At 33.4% G+C, this 23268-nt stretch overlaps 2 protein-coding genes across 2 annotated transcripts; both read right to left on the reverse strand.

Annotated features, from left to right (window-relative positions):
* Positions 1 to 12063: 12063 nt before the first annotated feature.
* On the reverse strand, positions 12064 to 13445 carry LOC144566794 (tropomyosin). Its single transcript, XM_078316816.1, has 3 exons — positions 13209 to 13445; positions 12864 to 13020; positions 12064 to 12318 (listed from the first exon to the last, which is right to left on the reverse strand). Exons 1-3 carry the CDS (start codon positions 13392 to 13394, stop codon positions 12185 to 12187), a joined length of 477 nt encoding a protein of 158 aa, XP_078172942.1. The 5' UTR covers positions 13395 to 13445; the 3' UTR covers positions 12064 to 12184.
* Positions 13446 to 16445: 3000 nt separating this feature from the next.
* PSP (3-phosphoserine phosphatase) lies at positions 16446 to 22813 on the reverse strand. The gene is made up of 8 exons (XM_078315758.1): positions 22565 to 22813; positions 21706 to 21920; positions 20550 to 20682; positions 19447 to 19554; positions 19204 to 19297; positions 17413 to 17562; positions 17260 to 17313; positions 16446 to 16859 (listed from the first exon to the last, which is right to left on the reverse strand). The coding sequence occupies exons 2-8, from the start codon at positions 21914 to 21916 to the stop codon at positions 16734 to 16736; spliced, it is 876 nt and encodes a 291-aa protein (XP_078171884.1). The 5' UTR covers positions 21917 to 21920; positions 22565 to 22813; the 3' UTR covers positions 16446 to 16733.
* Positions 22814 to 23268: the final 455 nt, after the last annotated feature.

Here is a 23268-nt window from a genome sequence, read left to right on the forward strand (position 1 = left end):
TTTTCAGCACAGGAGGTCTTGAGTTCACAAACCGAATAAAAACACTTTATGACAAAAAATCAATTTAATTACATCATTTCACATGAAGAATCAATTTTTAATTTAATGACAAAAAATAACATTTTCAGTATAAGAAGTCTCACAACCGAATAAAAATACTTTATGAATACTAAAATTAACTTATGTCCAAACAAAAAAAAAAAAAAATCATCCCACATAAATAAGATCACTGACGGCACGGCAATAACTTAATTGCGTAGGTTAAGATGTCAAAATCCAGCTTTTGAGAGGGGCAATATGCAAAAGAAAGCCATCGCAATATATATATTAAATAGTATTTAAAGGGTAACAGTTGGGGGACAAATGCATTTACCTGTGAGCTTCCTCCAAGAAAATAACGCACGTTGCGTTCTTCTATTTAAGCAGATTCATTCATTCGCTATCTATCAATCTATTCTATCCTCATCAAATCCCCAATTGGAGAAGCTATTGACTTGTCACCATTCTTTCAATGCAGAAATGTTCATATTCAAATCAATTATGACCAGCTTGTCAACCATAAATTAGATTTTGTCTAAGAAGAATTTAATGTGAAGATTAATTAATTCTTTCAACTACAAATTCGTTACAAGCATCTATCTTTCAACTTTCAGGCTGAAACCAAATACTTTTTAACGGCCAGAGTTTAATTATTTTTTGACAAGTCACTGGATTTAAACATCTATTAGCGAATTCATTGATAAAAAAAAAACATATTTATGAGTTAAATGACCATAAATTTTAGATTTGCGTACTCTTTTATTTTTACGAAATCATTTAAACTACTTAAATTCTCTAATCCTACTTATATATATACACTCTTAGATTTACGTACTCTTTTATTTTTACGAAATCATTTAAACTACTGTAAACTACTTAAATTCTCTAATCCTACTTATATATATACACTCTTAATTACTTTATTTTCTTAATCTCCATCTCTCTTCACGACCAGATCCATTCTTCTTCGACCGCTACAATACTTCAATAGTCATATTTGCTCCTCGTTGAGTTCCGATCGAGATGAAAGTAGAAGTTCTACACTTGGAGCTCTGATTATGCCGTCCTCTCGGCAGCTCCGGTCCCTCCCCTCTCCCTCATTCTTCTCTTCGCTCGAGGAGATAGACTCGAGAGAGAGAGGAAGGTGTTGTGTCTGAGGTGAAACCTAGAAAGGGTGAACTGGAGGGGGCAAAGAGAAGGAGAGGTGGGCCACTAGGATTTTGAAATCGCAAAAAATCACTTATCATAAGCTCAAAACTCATAACACTCTTTTAATTTTCACAAGACTTTAAGTAAGACGTGAAAGGGTATAGAACGAGTTCAGTTTTAACATATGTAATTATAGTGTAGTGCAAAAGCATCTGAAATTAAATCCGAAAGTCTCGAGTTTGAATTCCATTTACAATATTTCATAATCATTTTTTAGCAATATATATAAATTAAATAGTATTTAAAAGGTAACGGTTGGGGGACAAATGTATTTATCAATCTATTCTATCCTAATAAAATCCCCAACTGGAGAAGCTATTGCCTTGTTGTCACCATTCTTTCAATGCAAAAATGTTCATATTCAAATCAATTATGACCAGCTTGTCAACCACAAATTAGATTTTGTCGAACAAGAATTTAATGTGAAGATTAATTCTTTCAACTACAAATCGTTGCAGAGGAGGTAATGAGATCATTAATTACACGTAATTTATTTACCGACTTGTTTATCTATAAATCAGAAATAATAATAAATTTAGCATATAACATTATTTTTGGAAAATTTCAAGAAATGCCACAACCGTTGATAAAATTAGTGGGTTGCATGAAAATGACCCGCTAATTAATTTAGCGGGTGACTTTCAGACTGAAATCAAATACTTTTTAACGGTCGAGTTTAATTTTTTTTATAATTAGTGGATTTAAACGTTTATTAATGAATTCATTGATAAAAAAAAAACATATTTATTAGTTAAATGGCCATAAATTCTAGATCTACTATTTTATTTTTACGAAATTCTTCAAACTACTCAAATTATCTAATCGTACTTATATACACTCTTAATTACTTTATTTTCTTAATCTCCATCTCTCTTCACGGCAAGATTCATTCTTCTTCGACTGCTGCAATACTTCGACAGCCAGATCTACTCCCCGCCACGTTCCGATCGAGATGAAAGTAGAGACTCTACACTTCGAGCTCTGATTATGCCGCTCTTTCAGCAACTCTGATCCCTCCCCTTTCTTTCATTCCTCTCTCCACTCGAGGAGATAGAGTCAAGAGAGAGGGTGGACTGGAGAGGACAAAGAAGTGAGGGGGGGCTACTAGGGTTTTGAAATCGCCAAAAAAACATTTATTAGAACGCTCTTTTGATTTTCACAAGACTTTAAAGAGATGAAAGGTTATAGGACGAGTTCAGTTTTAACATATGTAATTATAGTGTAGTGGAAGAGCATCTAAAATTGAATTCGAAAGTCTCGAGTTTGAATTCCATTTGCAATGTTTTAGCTAACTCGCGGGCTGATGAGCAAGCTAGGCTCTAGCTTAAACTCGTTAATTCTAAACCGAACTAGTGGCGAGCTGATTCATTAACAACTCGGTTCAACAACAAGTGAGTTGTTAATAAGCGAGTCACAATCGAGTCACAAGCTATGAGCTTTTTTGTCCCCCTTGATCATGCATTGAAGCACCTAAATTTACCCATAGCTTATTAGTAAAATAAATAAATAAATCGATAGATAGATAAAAATAAAATAAAAAACATATGGATGGAATTAATAGTCTATTAAGACACGTGTTGTTTACCAGCATCTTTCTGAATGGATGGACGATTTAAACATATCTTCGAAAATTTCACAAAATTTGTGAATTATTTCTGAATTTTGTTCGAACTATAACCAACTTATTCTTGAATTATTCGTTTTTATTTATTTTATTTGTTAAAGCTACATAATTTTGATATTTCTCTATGCATTTCTATTTTAGAATTATATCACTATTATACTTAAATTACGAGTGTAGATCTCATCAAATTATTTATTTGTCACTGTGTTTCATATTAGCAACCAATATATTATTCTTTTAACATCTACCAAATAAATTTGAAAATTCGATTGCCAAACAAGGGTGGCGGCCTAGTATTAAAATTAATATTTTAAATTAAATTTCCATTAGAAAAGAAGTTTGCGTTTTTCTCTAGTATTAAAATATATTTATTTTTGAAATAAAGATGAAAATCATGCATTTCAACTTTAATTAAATATCCGAAATTTTTCTGTCAAAATTTTTAAATATGCATTTAATTATCACGAAAATAGGATAGAAACAACTTTATCAAAATAGGATATAATCACGTGGTTTGTTGGAATTTTTTTTTAAGATTTAATCTCTATTAACTTGGATCATGTAGAAAGAATTTGAAGCTGCCTAACGAGAATTTTCATATTTTTCGGCTGAAGAAAGGATTCAGAATTGCGTATATTAGGGGTGGCAAAAAAGCTCGTAGCTCATGGCTTGATCGTGATTCGCACTTGACTTGCTCATTAATAACTCACTTGTTACTGGACCGAGCTGTTAACGAGCCAGCTCGCCACTAGTTTGGTTCAGAATTAATGAGTTCAAGCTGTGACCTAACTTGCTCGCCAGCTCGGATAGGCATCAATTTGTGAATTTGTATGAACTTGTGTATATTTTATACTATCTAGCTCGGTCCATCTCAGTTCAGTTTGATCTAAAAAGTATATAAAATTTATTTTCTTCTTAAAACAAGATCCACCCAGACCCAGCGAGCCAGCTCGTCAGCTCGCGAGCTAGTTCGGACTAACTTGTCACAATTTCAAGCTGAGATTTTAACTCGGATGTCTAAGTCCAGCTCACTAGGCTATAGCTCGATTCAGAATTAAAATGCTTAGATAGTACCTAGCTCAAACCGAGCCAGTTTGTTGCCACCTACGTGTGTATGTATATATATAGATAGACTATAAAGTATAAACCAAATCTAAGCCGACACTGCAACAACATAGCAAATTAATGCACGCGCATTGTATATATAATATATGAATTAATAAATTAGTTCTTCAATGCAGGCAGCTGAGCTATGAATTAAGGCATGCATCGATTTAATTATTTTAATAAATGATGAAGAAATCAATTTTGATTTGGACTTGGTATCTTTAATTTCACTTCCCGACGGTCTCATGCCTAAAACGAGGGTCTTATTAGATCCTCTTTTTCCCTTTTTTTTTTTTTTTTTTTTAATATTTGAACGAGTTTCATATATACCTGCAGCTAGACGTTTGCTAAACCCCTAACGGGTTCAGCCCGTTTTGCCCGGTCCGTACCCGTTACCCGAGCTACCCGTACCCGTTGCCCGGGTACAAACAGGTAGACGGGTAGACGGGTACGGGTAATAAACGGACCGGACAACCTAATTTGAAAAAAAACCCGTTATACCCGTACCCGTCTACCCGCCTACCCGTACCCGCCTACCCGTACCCATCTACCCGCATACCCGTACCCGCCTACCCGTACCCATCTACCCGCATACCCGTACCCGTTACCCGTACCCGACCCGTTTCACTTCAAAAAAATTTGAATTTTTTGAAAAAAACAGAAAAAAAAGGGAAAAAACAGAAAAAAAAAAACCGGGCGGACCGGACCCGTACCCGGATCCGTACCCGCGGTATCCGTACCCGTCAACCCGCAACGGGTACGGGTAATAAACGGACCGGATAGAGGTTTTGGAAAAATTACCCGTCTACCCGTTACGGGTTTTACCCGTACCCGACCTACCCCTTTACCCGTCCTACCCGTTACCCCTAACGGGTAACCCGGAACGGGTCACGGGTAACCCGTTAGCAAATGTCTACCTGCAGCTTACGTGTAGTTTGGTCATAAAGAAACCGCGTATAAATGAAAAGAAAAGAAAAGAAAAGAAAAGAAAAGGAGGAGATTACAACAGAGTTCTTAATCTCATGAAGTTTGTTGGGCCATGTTTTCCTTATTAGAGATTTGGTGAATTTAATTTTAAAATCTATTCAATTAATTTCACATGGCAAATTAATTCCTACACCTTAAACTCTAAGTACGTTTGGATGAAATAATAAATAGAGCAAGAATAAAATTAATCTCAAATTTGATAATAGTAGCTAATTTAACTTTTGGTTGGATTAGTATAATAGTGAACTAACACATATAAGACAAACAAAGAATAATGGGTTAGTACTATTCTTGCTCCATCCAAATATCGAATAGCTCAAAAGAATAGTGTTATTCTCGGATTAGTGCTATTCTTACTCCATCCAAATGCACCATAAATCTGTTACAACCGATCTACTTCACGAGCAATGTTTTTACATGCAAATTTTTTTTAATTTTGAATTGATTTAGTACAAAATTAAGCTGTCAAAATTAGAAAGTTTATAAATTAAATTTTAATGTATTCATTTTTTTAATATTTATTTATTGCTTGTTTAGATACTAAATTTAATTAAAAAATTATAAACTTTGTATGCAAACTCATCACTTGTGAAGTAGATTGATTTCAATAGTTTGGATTCGTTATTTGAAACCTATTTGATAGAACTCATTTTAATATTTTTGGTTCTGAAATCAATAATGTATTTCGGTCAGGACTAATTACCAGTGTTGTAAATAACGGTATACGGTCGTTGGACGGACAAGATATTGCTAAACGATTAATCTGATTAATCAGTAAAATTCATAATGATTTGATCATCGTCAACGACTAATTGATCGATTAATCGACCTCCTTGTTATATATTTGTGCTCCTTATGATCTTTTATTATTTTTATTAAGAAAAATATCATTTTATTATTTTCAGTTTGAATATTTGATTTTCACAAGAGAGTATTGTTATAAATATGATTAAACTATTAAATCGGACAATCTTAATTGAAGAAAATCTTAGTTTTCTAGATGATAATAACAGCAAAGATTAATGAAGCCAAGAGATTCGTAAGTGCAAATTAAGATGAGATAGGATAAAACATAATATTATAATTATTTGATAATATGTAAATAATTTTTTTCTTTGACAAAAGTATATAAAAACATCTTTATATTTTTTTTTTGGGGGACTAGATATGACCTGTACCATCTCCTGAGCTAGCATGGCTTTAGGCTATAATAGTATATCCAACTACTATGATTCAAATTGTTGTGTATGCTTCTCATCTCATTATTTATTTTTATCGGACTTGATTTAACATAAATACATAATGTCAGAAATAGTAAGTTATATTTGGTAAGCTATATTAAGAGAAATTTTTTAATATTTATTATAAAATATTTTAGGAGATGTCATTTATAGATTTCTCTTTTTAGAAATTTATGTTGTTATAAATATATCTTATTTGTACTCTATCTAATTATAAAACCAGAAATACAATTAAGTTTTCTCATAAAATTCTCTCTTGTTTCTGATCTCTTCTTGAAAAACCTAACACAAACAAGCAAAGAAACATAAATACAACTCATTTTTAACTACACTTCATTCCAAGCCTGGTTCCCATGGATATTAAATTATTCCTTTTGGATTGACTTATACAACATTCTCAAAATATAGTTATGTGTATATTCCCTATCAAGTAAAGCATATTAGACTTAGTAAGCACTTTTACCAGCTCTACATTGACATGATAGCCACTATCAGTGTTTTCAAAAAAAAAAAAAAAGGTTCGGATTCATCATTTAAAGTTGATTTGATGGATTTTAGACTTGAGTTCATCAAAGAGTTTGGTGAACTTAAAAACACCCTAGTTCTACTCGAAACACAACATATATAACTTCGAAGCCCGACAATCTAAAACCGACCCGCTAAGTTATATGAATTCAAATCCTCTCCGGTACCATAATAGAAAATCTTTTACAATTAGTGAATCTGGACCGTTCTTTTTAACTTGGTACGAATCTCAAAGCTCAATAATACTGACCCCTATGCTAGCTCAAATATCAAAACAGCTAAAAATTAATCTCAAACCGTAAAGTGAGGAGAATCTTTTACAGTACCTTACTTTTCCTAAGTTATATTGCCTCTTTTCACCAGAAAAAAATAGACTTAGCAAATTGTTCTGATGAAAAGCATAATTTGACAGTCCAACGATAATTTCCTTTTCACAAATAAAATATAGCATCTTTTTTTTTACTTGAAGCAGTGAGTAAAAATATGTTACGGCGACTAAGTATTCATCGAAACTTAACAATCATAAGATCATCTCCATTTATCACCACAAATGATCGACAGAACAAATCTGTACATATGATCTTTCATATGTTATATTCAGGGGCTGATTTATGTTATGTCAGAGATGGACAACTGCTTTATTTTGAATTTTTAAAAACAGTTTTTAGAAATTTTAAATTTTATGTTATCATCAAGTTTTAGAAAATTAAATGCCCAACTTTGTTGAGGCCCACAATTTTCAACAACTCACACTCCAACTATTTTTTTGTTTTGTTTTATTTTTAAATTTGATGCACAACCCATAACGCTCGTTGCATTTAAAAAAAAAATTGTTGATTGCTGAGGTAAGCTTAGATTTTTTATGAGTCCATAAAACTCGCTGATCGCCTATAATATAACCGCTTTGTTTTTTCTTTCCTTTTTTTTCAAAATTCTATCCCTGAGTTCTCTACTGATATGTCAATAGAAAAAAAAAGAAAAAAAAAAAGAGAGAGAGAGAAAACACTCCGCTCCTCCTTTTCTCAAATAAAAGAAAAACAACAATTAACTAATGAGTTTGATCTCATTTAGTTATTTAAATCCAATTAGCTATTTTTTGTTGACAGAAATTTTGAATTTGTTTTAAAGGTATGTACAGTTGACATTTTCTTAAGAGGTACAACATATTTGCATTTTCGAGACCAAATCTCTTGTACTTCTGGGGGTAGGAAATTCCTGCTCCTAGAGTCACTGCTGATGGGTTCAAGATGAGTCCCAGATCAAATATTTAAATTTTAAAAGTAACCCCAGTCTCATCCAGCAGTGACTCTAGGAGCAGAAATTTCTTGCACCCAGGAGCAGATGATCTCGTTCCCTGCATTTCCTAATAAATTGGAGATGAAATGGCGTTGAACCGTTCCAAATACAACTGCGTCAAATCGTGTCAATTCCGTCAACGGGCATTGAGATCGATGTCGCAATCAGCTGCATTTATATATATTTTTCTTTCTTTGGTCCCAGGTAGATATATACTTGACATTTGCTTCAATACATTAATTGATTTCAATTGGTGGGCGTTGTAGCTTGCACAGATTAAATCTAGACTTTATGAGACCGATGAGATGGAGAAGCAAGAGATTTAAGTACACAAAATATAGAAGGGAGTTGAGGTTTCTACAGAGCGACAAAGACCTATCAGATACTAATAGCCAAATTTATTAGATTCTAACTGTGCTATATTCCCAACCACATGCCGATATTGGTTTTAATGATCACTATTGTAAATAATGGTATGCAGTTGTCGGATGGATTGGATACTGTTAAGCGATTAATCAGAAATAATCGGCTGATTAATCAGAAAAATCCGTGATGATTTAGTTATCTTTAATGATTAATCGATCGGCTGATTAATCGACTTACACAGACGTTTTTTACAACACTAATTTTAACAAGTAATAAAAAGAACTTTTCAAAATGTAATAGATATAGTGCTAAAAAAATACTTACGAATGCTTGCAATTATATTTATTTATTTTTTATTTCATTCATTATTATGTACGTGTTTTCCGAAACAGACACAATTTTAAGGATTTTTTGTTAGTTATTTTATTTTATTTTGGTGAAAATATCTCTAAATTAGCGTGGACCGGAATAACTCTCTTCTATAAAATTAAAAAAAAAAATTCCATCTTTCTAGTTCATGAAAAAAATCTATTACTTTTCTAAAAAAAAATTAGAGAGAAGATAGTTTATTCTATCTTTCATGCAATTTAGTTATATAAACCTATTTTATATATATAATCTTTTGCACTGTTCATTGCAGTGCTTGCTCTTTGGCATTCGTTTAATTTGAATCAGATGGTTCTCAGCCATCAACATTTGTTTTCTCCTTGCGCGTTGTGGACATCTGTTTCACGCCTTCCTCGTCACTTTGCTGCTAAACTCTTCTAAACCCTCCATCGGTGTTTCTTGTCCGATTACAATCTCTCTCACCTAACCTCCCTTCTTACTCTTCGTCTCTTTCAAAAACTTTAACCCCACCTCTCTCTCTCCTTTCAACCACGCTCCTTCGAAGCGGCTGATGGCACCGCCGCTGAAGTCGTCAATTACGCGCACTCCTCTTGGACGCCATGAAAGATCGGAGCGCCTCTGTTTCTCCTCCCTCCACAGCTACTTTCTCATCTCTTCTCCTTCTAAGCTTTCAATATCAAATTATGCTCAATCAAATTTAAGATATATATAACTTAATTAATCCTCTTTGATCTGGTTCTGACATGTTTATTTATCTGCAATACTACCAGTATTTCTCTTAGAGCCATTTAAACAAATCATTTGAAGACCAAACAACGAGACATGGATCGGAATAACTCCATTCTATGGAATTAAAAAAAAAATCATCTTTCTAGTTCATTAAAAAATCTATTACTTTTCTAAAAATAAATTTTTGGGGAGAAGATAGTTTATTCCATCTTTCATGCAATTTAGTTGTATAAACCTATTTTATATGTATAATCTTTTGCACTGTTCATTGCAGTGTTGGCTCTTTATTATTCATTTAATTTGGATCAGACAGTTCTCAGCCATCAACATTTACTCTCTCCTCATGCGCTGTGGACATCTGTCTCACACCTTCCTCATAGCTTTGCTGCTAAACTCTTCTAAACCTTGGTCAACGTTTCTTGTCCGATTATAATTTCTCTCACCCAACCTCCATTCCTACTCTCTGTCTCTTTCAAAAACTTTATTAAGTGAATCATGACGTGTTGCTCAAGCATGAATATATTGTATTTCATATACTTCTATGTATATTTATTGCTTACCTTGCTGTCTTCATTCCATGTCAAAGTAGCCTCCAAATTATGTTTTATTTTTATGTTTTTTACTCTACTGTACGTACTCTGCGTAAAGCCAAAACAACACTTTAATATACGAGGGATCCAATTACACAAATTTTTGGTGACACCGGATTACACCCTTATTTTAAGTTTTAACTCCTTATTAATATTTTCTAGTTCCACCCCTGACTTTATATACATTTTTTTTTGGACTTCTTTATAGTTTATATAAATATGCCTATTATATTTTGTGAGTCCGTTCTTACTAAAGAAGCCTAATATATATTGTAATATTTACTAAAGAAAACTGCAAGTAGAATAGGATATATTTTATCTGATATCCCTTGATGCCAAATTTTTTTTTATTTTTTTTATTTTGTACTATAAGGTGGGGAGAGTCCGAGAGACGAAGTTTGTGATAAATATATTTTTTGAATTTATTGTCAGTTTATAATTTCCATATAAATTTTTTTTTGTGATAAATATTTCCATATAAATTCTGACCTAAATAATGAGAATATAATTAAGCATATTCTTTCCATATAAATTTTGTCTATTATATCTAAAATACTAAGCAGCCAGAGAGTGCCAGCCCGGTAAGAGAAAGACCTCTCTGATCTTGTATCTTGGGCCTTGGCCCAAAACGCTGGGTTCTAAGAACACAAGCAAGTGATCTGAGAATAAAAAAAGGTATATCTGGGCCTAATTTGGGCTGAAGAGACATTTGCCGGATGTTTCGCTCTTTGTTATTACTGCTATTAGAGAGAGAACATATTATTTAAATTGATTAGAGTCAATAAAAAAAATAACAGATTACTGTAATATAATATCAATTTCAAATGAAATATCGATTCTAACGATTTTGCTGTCAGCTTCTTATTTCAAAAATATTTTATATTTTTCCAAAGGAAGGGATCCATGTACATATATATGTATATATGTGAATTTTATAACTCTTATTTGAATCCATTCATTTCAAGGAATTCGGTGGTATGTTACAACAACAAAAAATAATTAATAAATACAAAATTGAGAAATAAAAGATGGTATATAATAATAAATGAAATAAAGAAAGCATAGAACAGAAGATATTCTTGGAACAATTCTTATTCATGGTAGCTTAAGAAAATCCTAGTCTACTAGGGTGGTTCTCATAAAATAACTGAGAACAGTTTCAGGAATTTTGCTTTGTTCAAATTTTGGTTACTACTATAAAATTCAACACCAGACAAAATATGGGGAGAAAGATTTCCCAACTTTTGGTGCCAAATGCAAATATTTTCCAACTGTTACATGATGTTTGGAACTCACAACTGCCTTTTTTTCTCAAGGCCCTTGCATAAAAATAAAAATGAAAAATTTTCAACAAAGGGCACGAGTGTAAGTTTCTTTAAGGTATTTTTACCAGAATAATTTATAATAAGGCAACTACTGAAGCTATAATTACTGATTCACTGTACTGAAGGTATTGCCAATAAAAACTGCTTAGTTGCAATGCACAGTTGGGTATCAATAGTCAGAAAAACAATCAAAATACAGCCTAACCTCCCACCTATCCCATTAAAAAAAAATCAGAAAAGCAATCAAAATACAGCTTAACCTCCCACCTACCCTATTGAAAGCCAGAGCCATCAGAAAACTGAAAGGCCAATTTTTTTACCAGGAACTGATTTTATATCATATTAAAACTCTAATTTCAAACTGAAAGGCCAATTTGTCTCATTGATGCATGTCTAAAGAAGTTTCTGCTCATCTCAAATGATACAAAAAAAGGGTTCCCAAAAGAAACTTAGAATATAGAAGAAGCAAGTTGATATCCCCTAAAGTACATGCATTCAGATTTGTGTTAGTGCAAATGTCAATTACCAGTTGGTCAGGTACAAGAGAGGATCCAAGTTGAATGCAATTCACAATACCTATACATATATGGGATTATACTGGTATAGTCTTCAGAAGGGTAAGGTACACCATAGCAGAAACATTTTCTCTTCTAGCATTTAATTGAAACAGAACCACATATGTACATGAATAAAAATAAGTTCAACCTTATAATAACAAATAAAAATTATAGAAAGCTTAGGGAGCCATAGTACAACAAATAAATAGTAGAAGAAACAATGTTTCTGATACAAATGGAATCATGCACCAGTTCCCCCTGAATCTTTCCTACTTAGTGTTTGAATTATAGCTTCTAAAACTTTTATTTCACTATTCTTCTTAGAGATCTCCTCTTGTTGAGCTCGCAACTCTTCCATGTGTAACTTGAAAACCTCTGTGTAGAAAATACAGAGCATTTAAAGATTTTTTTCAACTGTCTTGTTATTTTTGGCTACTTTAACTATACAGTTAATTGACTAAGGCTTAATTGAGAGTAAAATATTTGAGCTGTACAAAACTGAATTGGTACCAGATTATGTTTTGTGTGACCAAAACTTGATGAATAATGCTCAATTATGCAAGTAGGTCGAATAAATGCCACGAAAGAACATGCAACTGCTAGTGTACAGTACTGGATTTACATGGTACTGGTATATTGCATCTAGCTGAGTACCAGTATGAAACACAAACCACATGCCCAAGATACTAATTTCCTAACCAGCAGAGATTCAGTACCTTAACTGATAAAGTAGTGTACCAGTATCAATGAAGTAGGACACCAGAAAAGAAAGTGCACCGATACTAATTCGGTACCAGTACACCACTTGACCTAACTTGTCAAGTACTGTAACAACACCTATAAAGGTGATCCTTGGCACTAGAGTACCAGACCATGAGGTACCATTGTACTAAAACTTTTGCATGATATTATTGCCATACTTGAAGTATTCTCAAGCTCCTTGGTTATTTCCTGCGTCCGTAACTCTGCAGCCTTCTGTGCAGCTTCTGCTTGTCGCTTATCATTTCGAGCTCGAGCTGCAGCAGAAATTGCAGCATCTAGCTCTCTCTCTAATATCTCTACCCTCTGTTCCAATGTCTGAAAAAATTTCTATTGTTGAGACAAATATGCAAGAACGCATCATAGAATACTGCATTTTGGTTGGATCTGAGACCCAGCATGTACCAGTACCGGGTCAGGAACTAAGTTCCCCACAACTTCACGCAATTAGAAAGAATAACACAATAGGAAAGCTCGATCGTTGTAGAACTTTTCAAATTTGATACCTTGATAGATCGCGCTTGTTCAGAGGCGAGAGAAGCGCGCGAGAAGGTTTCTTCGTCGACAAAGACTGCCTTTTTAGAGAGAAACTTCTGCAGAGAATCGAGATTGGAACCTATCTCCGTCAAGTTCCCCATCGCCGCCTGCCATCTATCCCCTCCGCCGCCGACGACTTTCTCTCTGTCCGTCATCAGCTGGGATGGTTCGGGTTGTTGAATTTCGAGCGGGTTTTCGGGTCGGGTTGAAACAAGTAGCACTGTACTATGGTCTATAATAGGAGCGTAATAATTTCAAGGGGGAATTTCATGTATACCCCTCAAAAATTTTGAATTATGTAATTGTCCATCTAAAATTCATTATATCATATTTACCCTTCTAAATTTTAACTCATTTTAAATTTGACAAGTACCCATTTACCCTTTGTTAAGAAAAATAAAAAGTATGTAGCATGTTTAAAAAAAAATTCAATTTTCTATTTGGTTGGTTTTTTTATGGTAAATAGATTTTTATTATTATTATTGACGCATACACAATGACATTTACGTCTATCTTATGTAAGTATCAAAAGTAGAGAAATGAACAATTTGTCCTTTGCTAGCTCCTTAGGCAAAGGAAGGTGAATTCAGAGAAACTGACCAATTAGAAGACGAAGATATTTTTCATAAACATCTTGGATATTTTTATTTTTTAATAAAAGTTAAAATGGGTAATTGGTACATTCAAAATGAGTTTTAATAGAAAAGATAAAAAAAATATCAATTTTTGAGTTTTTAATTATAGCAGGGTAAAAATGATGTTATGAATTTTAGATGAGGAAAATATGTAATTTCGAAGTTTTTGAGGGGTATACATAAATTGCTCCTAATTTCAAATATAACTTTTCATTGAAAAATAAGTTAAATTTATAATAAAGAGGAGGGTTCAAATGCACCATCATTTTGGTGCTCTAATATGCTCCACATAGACTGTATTATCTATCTCCATTTTCAAAATCCGAACAGTCGATCTGAACTGCTCAACATGATCTTCATAATAAAATATGCTTGGAGACCAAATTTTATATTTTTTAGAATTTATTTACTATTTTTTAAGATAGATACAAAATCATTTTCAAGGAGATTCTGGATCATCTGATAAAGTTATTTTGTACCTATCTTAAAACATAATAAAATAAATTCTAAAATATATAAAATTTGGTTTCCAAACATATTTTATTATGAAGATCATGTTGAGCGGTTCCGATCGACTGTTCGGACTTTGAAAATGAAGATAAATTAAGGACATGAAGCATATTGGAGCATCAAAATGATGGTGCATTTAAACCCTCCTCTGTAATAAAATCATTAAATTAAATATATACAATTTTTTAATCCTCATATTCCCACGAGAGAAAGAATTAATATTTGCCGAAAACTAAAATTCTCTGAATCTCTATGAAAACGCAATTTATATTAAGCTTGTTCCTTTAAAAATCCAAAATCATGAAGCTTAGAAAATGTCACCCAAAAATCACAGCAACACAATTTGTAGAAAAGGTTGCTGCATGGTAGGGGTGTAAATGGAGCTGGATTATCCGCTCCAAATCCGCTTATAATTTGGATTCGGATATTTTCGGATTCGAATACGAATTTTTAATAAATGAGAGAAGGACATCTGGATTCAGATACGAATAATTTATTCAATTTCTAAACGGATCGGATATCCGAACGAAACTTGCTTCAAATTCTCCTGTCCTACTCTCCTTTCTCCTCTGCTCTTCATAGGACTCGTCAATATTATCCGCTCCTTTATATATTCTTTATTTCAACCAGTGTTCTAAATAGCGCGTTATAGCGTTTTCGGACCTTGAACGCTATGCTATGGGATAAAAGTGCGCTATTTCAGCTACGACTGCTATAGCGGTAATAGCTACGCTATGTAGGATAGTTTTTGCTATAGCTACGCTATTCGCAATATAAAATATATTCGTATATTTTTTTAAACAAAAAACACTATGTAAAATAGATTTCGCTATAGTTATGCTATTCGCAATAGCTTTTTCCGCTATGACGCGGTAATAACTATTTAAAACCTTGATTTCAACCTATAAATTATGTTGTGGGACTAACCTTAATAGTTAGGATACAGTTCCTTTCTTTTCCGCTTCAGTATGCATTTGTTTGACACATATTCTAGACAAACTACTCTCAAGTTTATTGTGGCGCATATTTTATAAAAACTACACTATCCATGTAAGATTACATTCATTTTTTATTAAATTATTAAATTACTTAAAACAGATCTTTTTTTTTCATTTTCTAATTTATTTTTGAATTTTGTTAATTAATATTTGTATCTTAAAGTTTATATAACTCAATTATTCAATAATTATTCATTTCACATCCATATTTGAATCCATATTCGTGGATAATCTGCTTCGTATCTGTATCCATATTTGTTTAAAATAGATTTGGTTTTACATTTTAATATCCATTTACTATTTGTATTCGTATCCACTCACTGTAATATATTATGAAGAGTGAGTCTATGGTACTATGCATATTACGATTTGTTATCGTGCTACGGTTCTATATTCGAGTTTTCAAATCCTAACGGTCGATCCGAACCGTTCATCTTGTTTTCCATATTAATATGTGTTTGGAGACCAAATTTTATTTTTTTTGAAATTTTTTTACTATTTTTTTAGATTTATTGAAAATCACTGTTTTTGGATGGTCCACAATTTTCAGATCAAGTGATTTTCTAAATATCTAAAAAAATAGTAAATTTTTTTCAAAAAATGTAAAATTTGGTCTCCAAACACATATTAATATGGAGAACAAGATGGATGGTTCGGATTTGAAAACTCGAATATAGAGCCGTAGCACGGTAACAACCCGTGATATGCATAGTACCATAGACTCACTCTATTATGAATATAGATTTGGTATTACCATTATCCGCTCCAAATTCACTCAGTTTACACCCCTAGAATGGACGTTCACAAATTAGATTTCATTATTTAAAATATCTAAATTTTTTAATTAATTCACTAAAAATCCGGAATGTGCGAATTTTTAAAGCACAAATATTAAAAACTACGCTTTTCAGCGCAGCATCAAAACGGTTCTTGTTGTTTTGCAATTCCCCTTAAAAGTATCTTTTAATATAAATACAAACGAACCTACGTATCCAATTCTTATTCCCAAACTGTAGTACATTAATATATTAGAATGGCTGTAGGTTTAGTGCACTGCAATTCCACATAAGACAGGAAAGCTTGATATTTTGGTTTTTTTGTGGGTATACCAGTATAATTACCAATATCCACAGCTGCAATTCAAGTGAATCCAAAAAAGAAAATAAAAAAAAGGCAAATTTGCACACTTGCTCACTTGCTCAGTGGCTAAAACACATGCACAATCAAGACGCGCAAGTTGATTCTTGCAACTTCTCCCTTCCAGATTAGCAAACAGCGCGAGGTCTGGAAATGCTTATTTTTTTTGCCTAAACAAACAACTAATAACAAGCTGAATGGTAGCTATTGTAGTCTATGGCAAATTGTTGACTAGCTCCTTGAAATTAAAGACAATCCAATCGGCCTCCCTAGCAACTGCCTCACGCATCTGAACCCCGGCATAACAGATAAACAAGTCGGCCCCACCTGGTTTCCTTGCCTGTAAAAAAAGTAAATTATTCAAATATATCAATAATATTCAACAGTTAACATATCCACAAAGCAAAGAGCAGCACAATTACAGCTCAGTTTCAGCCAGTACAGGTGGACATGCAACAAATTATCATATAAAGTCAGAAAATAAAGAAAAATAAATCTCAAAGCGGAAATAAAGAAGCAACAAAAAATAAACAAATAAACGGAAGCCAGAAATACATTGCCCTAGCATAACCTATTTTTGGCTTCAAAATCTAGTGCTTGAAATCGCAAGCAAATGATTAGAACACTGTTCCGGCCGGATGTAGAAACAATTGCGGTTGCCAGTGAGGAAAGCTACCAGGAGAATAAGCAACCAAATAAACAGAAACATGGTGTCATGTAATGTGCAGAGAGATTATTACCTCAAGGTCAGTTGCACCATCACCAATCATTACTAGTGTTTTGTAATGATGTGCCTACAATTCAAATGTCAGTTATGGGTCAAAACCACAAGATCTGATATTTTTAAAGAGAACATTAGTTCTCTTTTGAAAGGAAAAGAAAAAAACACTAACTTCTCTTATTTGTTGCACTGCCAATGCTTTGCCTCCACTCCTTGAGGTAGGCTCAGAGGCATCAAAACCAAGGAACTCTCCAGAATCTCCAAATAACAAATTATTTGCAAATATATTCTCAAAAGGGATTCCGAGTGTTGATGCTACTGGCTACATGTAAAAATAGAATGCAGGTTAGAATATGGAACTCCACTTTTCTTCCAAGTAACATATCGCTAAAGTGTCACAGCTTCAAGGCAAATTTACTTGTTCGAGGACATGAAATGAGAATTGGACAAGTTATGCCTCAAACATAGTGATAGAATTATTTCTTTACTGTTTATTTATCTGATGAATATACAAGTCACCAGCTATTCCTTTCTGGAGGTTTAACATACAAGAAAAAGATAAATTAGCATGAAAGATAAGCATATCTTACAAATTCTGCTATAAGAAAATAGTGATTGCTTATCTTTCACCTGATAAGCATGAAAGATAAGCATATCTTACAAGCAATCACTGTGTCCCTAGAAACCTTAAATATTTTATGAGTGAGGTATACTTTCACCTGATATAAATTGGTCTTGCTCTCAATCAAGTAAAAATTTCTGTTATAAGAAAACAGTGATTGCTTTTTTTGTCCCTAAAAACCTTAAATATCATATATACCCTTACAAAACAAAACATATCTTACAGGAATACAGGATCAACCTTTTGCAAGTTTGTCTCCCCTCATTATAATTTATTTAGAGAGATGCAGTATAAGAAGTACCAGTGCAAGCTCATATTAGGATGTATGAAATTCTTAAGTTTACACAAGTTACATCAATTCACTAACATGAAGTGTAATGCGACATAAATATTGGCAGGATTTTATGTTTACACTTTCAAAAACGATGTTTGAGATTCCAAATCACAAATATAATATTTGTCCTTTAAAAACTCAAAAGTCAAAACATCATACTTATCGGTCCAAAATTTGATAACATAAATTTGCTCAAAACACAATTTTTTTGGGTAAGACAGACAAAAACTCAACGACAATGCTTAGATTAAATCATGTTAGACAAAAGTACCCTTACTCCCACACCTCATAATCATAAACCACAGCCATTCCACAGAAACAAGCACCTCTCACATGACAAATTTAAGTGGTTGAATTAGGAAAAAAAAAAAAATTAACCTAATAACAATTCTGTAGTGTGTTATTAGGGACTAACATTGGCTTTCTAGGCCAGTTTGTGAAATTTCTTTTTAAATACCAGAGAGAACACATGGAGGGATGGAATAGAGTCTAATGATTTCAGGGTAAAAAGGTGACCATGTAAGTGAGGTGTTGGCTTAAGCCAAGAAATGATGCATCAGTGCATCAAACAAGATCGGGGCCTTTTAAATTCTGGAAGAATAAATATAATGTTTTTCATTTCTCAGAGGATTAATATCAAAGTTTGGGCTTTCTTATTGTACAATGAAATCCTGCACTTCTTCCCAAACTTTTGTTTGAAAATTTGATTTTTGTACCCAAGGCTCAAAATCTCATTAATATACAGAAGCGAACCATAAGCAGCCCTGATTAAACATGATAAATATCAACAAAAGGGGCAGTGAGAAAAGTAGTGGGCATATTTCAGAGAAAAGGAGAAGTGAGGTGCATAGAGGATATTTCATGATTCTTACAGGAATCTGTATTCTGTGATATTTCTCAGGTGCTTAAGTCACGGTAGTTAATTCTCATTTTGCATGATACACTTGAGTTGTGATAGTCAAAAAGTCTGCAGAAAAAAAAAGTTACTCTAACAAGCACTAGCGTACCTCAATCATTTGTCGAAAGCCTCCGGACACCAAGTATACATCAGTACCATTTTCTTTTAGTTTCGTAATCAACACAGCAATTCCAGGAGAAATCCTACAGTTCCAAACCACAATTATTTAGGGGCAAACGTTATCTTAAAAAAAAGAGAGGAGTAGATTAAGTTTCTCCCTTCTTTTTAACGACAAATCATTTTCCAGCAAAAATGAAAATAGTACTAACACAGCAATTAAGCAACTACTAACCTAGGTGGTCTTTTCTCCAGGAAATCATGTACCTGGGAGAGAGAAGGTTTAAACAAAGAGAGACGAGCAGCCAAAGCTTCTTCAAAAGGAATTGCACCATTCATTGCTCTATTAATCAAAAGGCAAACAGAAAGAATAAAAAAATTCTGCTTGAAAGAACTTGTCTTTGGTCTAGTGGCAAAGGCACATAGCTCCCATGTAGGAGGTCATGGGTTCGAAACCCACAAGTGGGGAAATCTTCTATAATATACATAGGAGTTTGAAAGTGTGTTGAGTGGCTTGACTCCCAACCCATGATTTCAAAAAAAAAAAAAAAATTCTGCTTAAACAAATTATTTTATCTTTGCACTTCACACCAGTCTTTTAGCCGTTTTTGTAGGTGTCGTACCAGTATGGTACTGACAAGGAATAAAAACTCTGTTTAAATGAAACTTAATGATAATGTCAGCACTGAATCAGTATAATTTAGCCATATTGTCATATTTGCTTAAATAAACCTCATTTTTTTTAAAAACAAACCCTCAGCTGGGCATTGCCATGAAGATAGCACGGTTTGATGTAGATTCAATCCAATCTAGCATTCAATAACCCAAAACTTGCAACCAAACATGGCAAATCTAAATAAAACAATCACATCAGCCTGGTTTTCTTCTCAGCAGTGGATTCGCCACATAATCCCAACTGCACAAGCAAGCATAAAACAAATCCAATTTTGCTGTGCAATTATACACCAATTAGGTTAAATTTCATTGAGTTAGCTTCAGTTGCTCAATTTTGCAATCAAGTTTATCTCCTATTGTGGTCTTACTATGATCCTGTTCACTTGGTGACACCTTTGCCAAATCCAACCCTAGGAATAAAGCTTCAACAAATCCATTTACCATAAAATGCTCAGTTTTGCCAATGTCCTCAAACAATACTCAGCTGAGCCAACCTTTCACTCAATTCTATCCCAGTTCACCCTCATTTGGCTTTTTCTGTAGAACAGTAGTTGCCCAACAGTCAGGCCCAATTGTTCTAGAAAGCTTTCACTGAATCTAGTTTTGAGTAACTAACCTGCAGTTAAGGCACAAAATAGCCAAATAAAAAACACAAATTCTAACCTAGTTGTCCACTCAGCCACAGCCTGCCCAGCTCCACAAAAATCAGCAAGCTCATCAATGCCTTCATCTAAGCACACTGTGCTATCCACATCAAAACAAACTGCATCTGCACTTCGCCATACATTGAGCACATCTATGAAAATAAAATATAAAATCAGAAATAGAAGAAACACTAAAAACAAACAAACAAACAAGACTAAAAGCAAGTAAGATAACCATTTGATTTGCACAGCAAAAGTTTGCATTCCTTTTTGAATCCACGAAAAGATTAAAACCAGCGCAATTCCAAAGCAAATTAAAAGCTTTTGATTAAATCTTTATGTTAATGTTGTTTGTCAACATGGCATCCATGGCTTTTTCTGGATATCAATCAATTTGAAAAATGAATGTAAAAATTCAATTATATTTTATAGGGCCAAGGTATATATGGTATCAATCAATAGTAAATATTTTCCATTACATTGTCTATTAACATATGTGCATAAAAAATGAGTATCAGATCCCATATTTTGGTGAAAAGCAGAGAAACCCAATTGACAATGCTTCTTGATATTCTGAAGCTGATATTTAGGTACATTGCTTTGAAAGCATAGTTTTTAAAGCCACTCAAGTAGACTTATCATTATTTTTCATCAAACTGTTTATGAGCAATATTATTTGTGAGTGTTATATAAAAGTACTTTTCTATTTTGTTTTAAAAATTAGTTTTCCAGATGATCATGCAACTGATGACAAGTGACAAATATATGTTACTTACCAGTGTTCAGCGCGTGATATTTTTGGAAAAGAAAAAAGTAAAACATACATAAAAAGCTGGAAAGGTACTTCTGAAATAAAATAAAAAATACATCTCGCTCAAATACACACAAACTGTCTTTTTCCTTTTCTTTTTGCAATACATCAAGTCAATCGAAGAAAATGGAAAACTAAAGAAAAATTTACAATAAAAACATAATGGACAGATACTTGTAGGTACCAACTACAACTAGTTAATCAAACCAATTATCAGCATTAAAAAGAAGAAGCTTGCATGTTGGTTACCATTTTATACAGATACTGGTATGATATTACCAGATTATTTACTGATGGTGCACACCCAAGATACTGTTAGAAAATAAATTTACAAAAATACTCTCTTTTTTGTTCAGTAATTTACCTCCTGAAGGTAAAGAAGTGTCCATACTGGAGACCTCCAGGGCAGCTGGTACCAACAGAAGAGGCTTCTTCAATGGTCCAATACCAGTAAAAGAAGGTATAGGATACTTGATGTTACACGGTGAAAAGACATGTAAGGTGTGAAAAGCTTGCCGAGAAGGAACTCGACATGTAAGGTTCAGGTTAGCACGCAAACTAATCAAGCCAGCCATAAACCTGTCATTTTAACAAACAAGAGATTTTTTTAAGAGTAAAGGATCCAATTTAGGTTCAAACAGTTAATTAAAAGTCACAACAAAATCCAGAAGAAAGTTAATCAAGCTACACTAGCACCAATCATGGAGTCAGTGCTGGTAGCCTGACACAGTACACGTTGGCAATTTTGTTGGTGTATGAGAGCTTTTTCCAGGGGCAGATTTAAGAGGGGCTAAGCCCCCAATAGTTAATTTGTTTTTTTAATATCATGTATAATTTTCCTATGTATAACAACGTATGCTTATACTGGTATGCTTGCATTGATAAACAACTTTACCATGGACCGTTTGTAAATTAGATTTTTTTTTTTTTTTTAAAAGTAGCAAATTACAAAAGCTTAAACCTAACACAAAAGTATAACCTACAAAATGGATAATTCATAGTAACAAGCAGCTTCTAAAGAGATCAAAATTTTTTGCTGGGAAAACAGGAATGATTAATCCCTGGAGACTTAAGCGTTACTATTCCCTAATTTCTATTAAATCCAAAATTTACAATTAACTTAAGGAGATCTGTATTTTAGATTTTACACATCCTTCCCGATGAAGAATGTGGCAATACCTAACCTAGGCTTTTGCAAATCAAGTAAAAGAAATTTTAATTACCACAATACAACGCCAATTTGCCGAAATTCGAGATCCGAACTCACGTCTTCTCCTCTCTCTCCCTCTCTCTCTCTCTCTCTCTCTGAAAGCTTGGAAGCGGCTTTCAAGTCTTAACTATCGCTGGCACGGTCGCTGAGAATAGAGAAGCTTCGCCCGCTATTTTAGTTCTCTGCGTCTGTTTCTGTTTCTCTCGCTTTCAAATAAGGAACATGTCGCTATATCTCCGCTAGTTCTCCACCTACTGCCAAGAGTTACTATCAAAGAGAAGAATAGAATTCACATCCCCTCAGGTTACCAGACTGAGTACAATTGAATCAGACGGTCCAAAATTGTTCTATTTAACATGGCACGAATCTCAAAGCACAAATAATACCCTCTGTCATCCGAATCCCGACCGGATGATAGTAAATCTGAGCCGTCCATTTCAATTGTGATGAGTCAGGTACCTGGGAGGATACGGATCCATTAGAATAGGCCTCCTCTCACAAATGAGACATTTTTTAATTAATGAAAATTAATATCATATAATGAGAACAGTTTGGGTCCGATGGCCATTGGACTCAAAGTGGTTTCAATGGGTTCGCTCACCATCGGATCTGCTTTAGGATTCGCACCCACACTTTTGCGTATGCTTTAAAATTCATGTGCACGAATCCTGAAACAGATCCGATCGTGAGCGAACCCATTGGAACCACTTTGGATCC

The sequence above is a fragment of the Carex rostrata genome, chromosome 15, assembly GCF_964058835.1.
Source record: "Carex rostrata chromosome 15, lpCarRost1.2, whole genome shotgun sequence".
NCBI classification, from domain to species: Eukaryota; Viridiplantae; Streptophyta; class Magnoliopsida; order Poales; family Cyperaceae; genus Carex; species Carex rostrata.

What these genes read in the sequence shown, in the direction of transcription:
- LOC144566794 (XM_078316816.1), bottom strand. Translation starts at nt 13,394, where the DNA reads ATGACGGACAGAGAGAAAGTCGTCGGCGGCGGAGGGGATAGATGGCAG. An exon ending in AACAAGCGCGATCTATCAAG is followed by an intron (nt 13,021 to 13,208) that starts GTATCAAATTTG and finishes AAATTTTTTCAG; the next exon opens with ACATTGGAACAGAGGGTAGA. An exon ending in GGAGCTTGAGAATACTTCAA is followed by an intron (nt 12,319 to 12,863) that starts GTATGGCAATAA and finishes TTTTCTACACAG; the next exon opens with AGGTTTTCAAGTTACACATG.
- PSP (XM_078315758.1), bottom strand. Translation starts at nt 21,916, where the DNA reads ATGGCTGGCTTGATTAGTTTGCGTGCTAACCTGAACCTTACATGTCGA. An exon ending in CTGGAGAAAAGACCACCTAG is followed by an intron (nt 19,298 to 19,446) that starts GTTAGTAGTTGC and finishes TTGGAACTGTAG; the next exon opens with GATTTCTCCTGGAATTGCTG. An exon ending in GCTTTCGACAAATGATTGAG is followed by an intron (nt 17,563 to 19,203) that starts GTACGCTAGTGC and finishes TTTTACATGTAG; the next exon opens with CCAGTAGCATCAACACTCGG.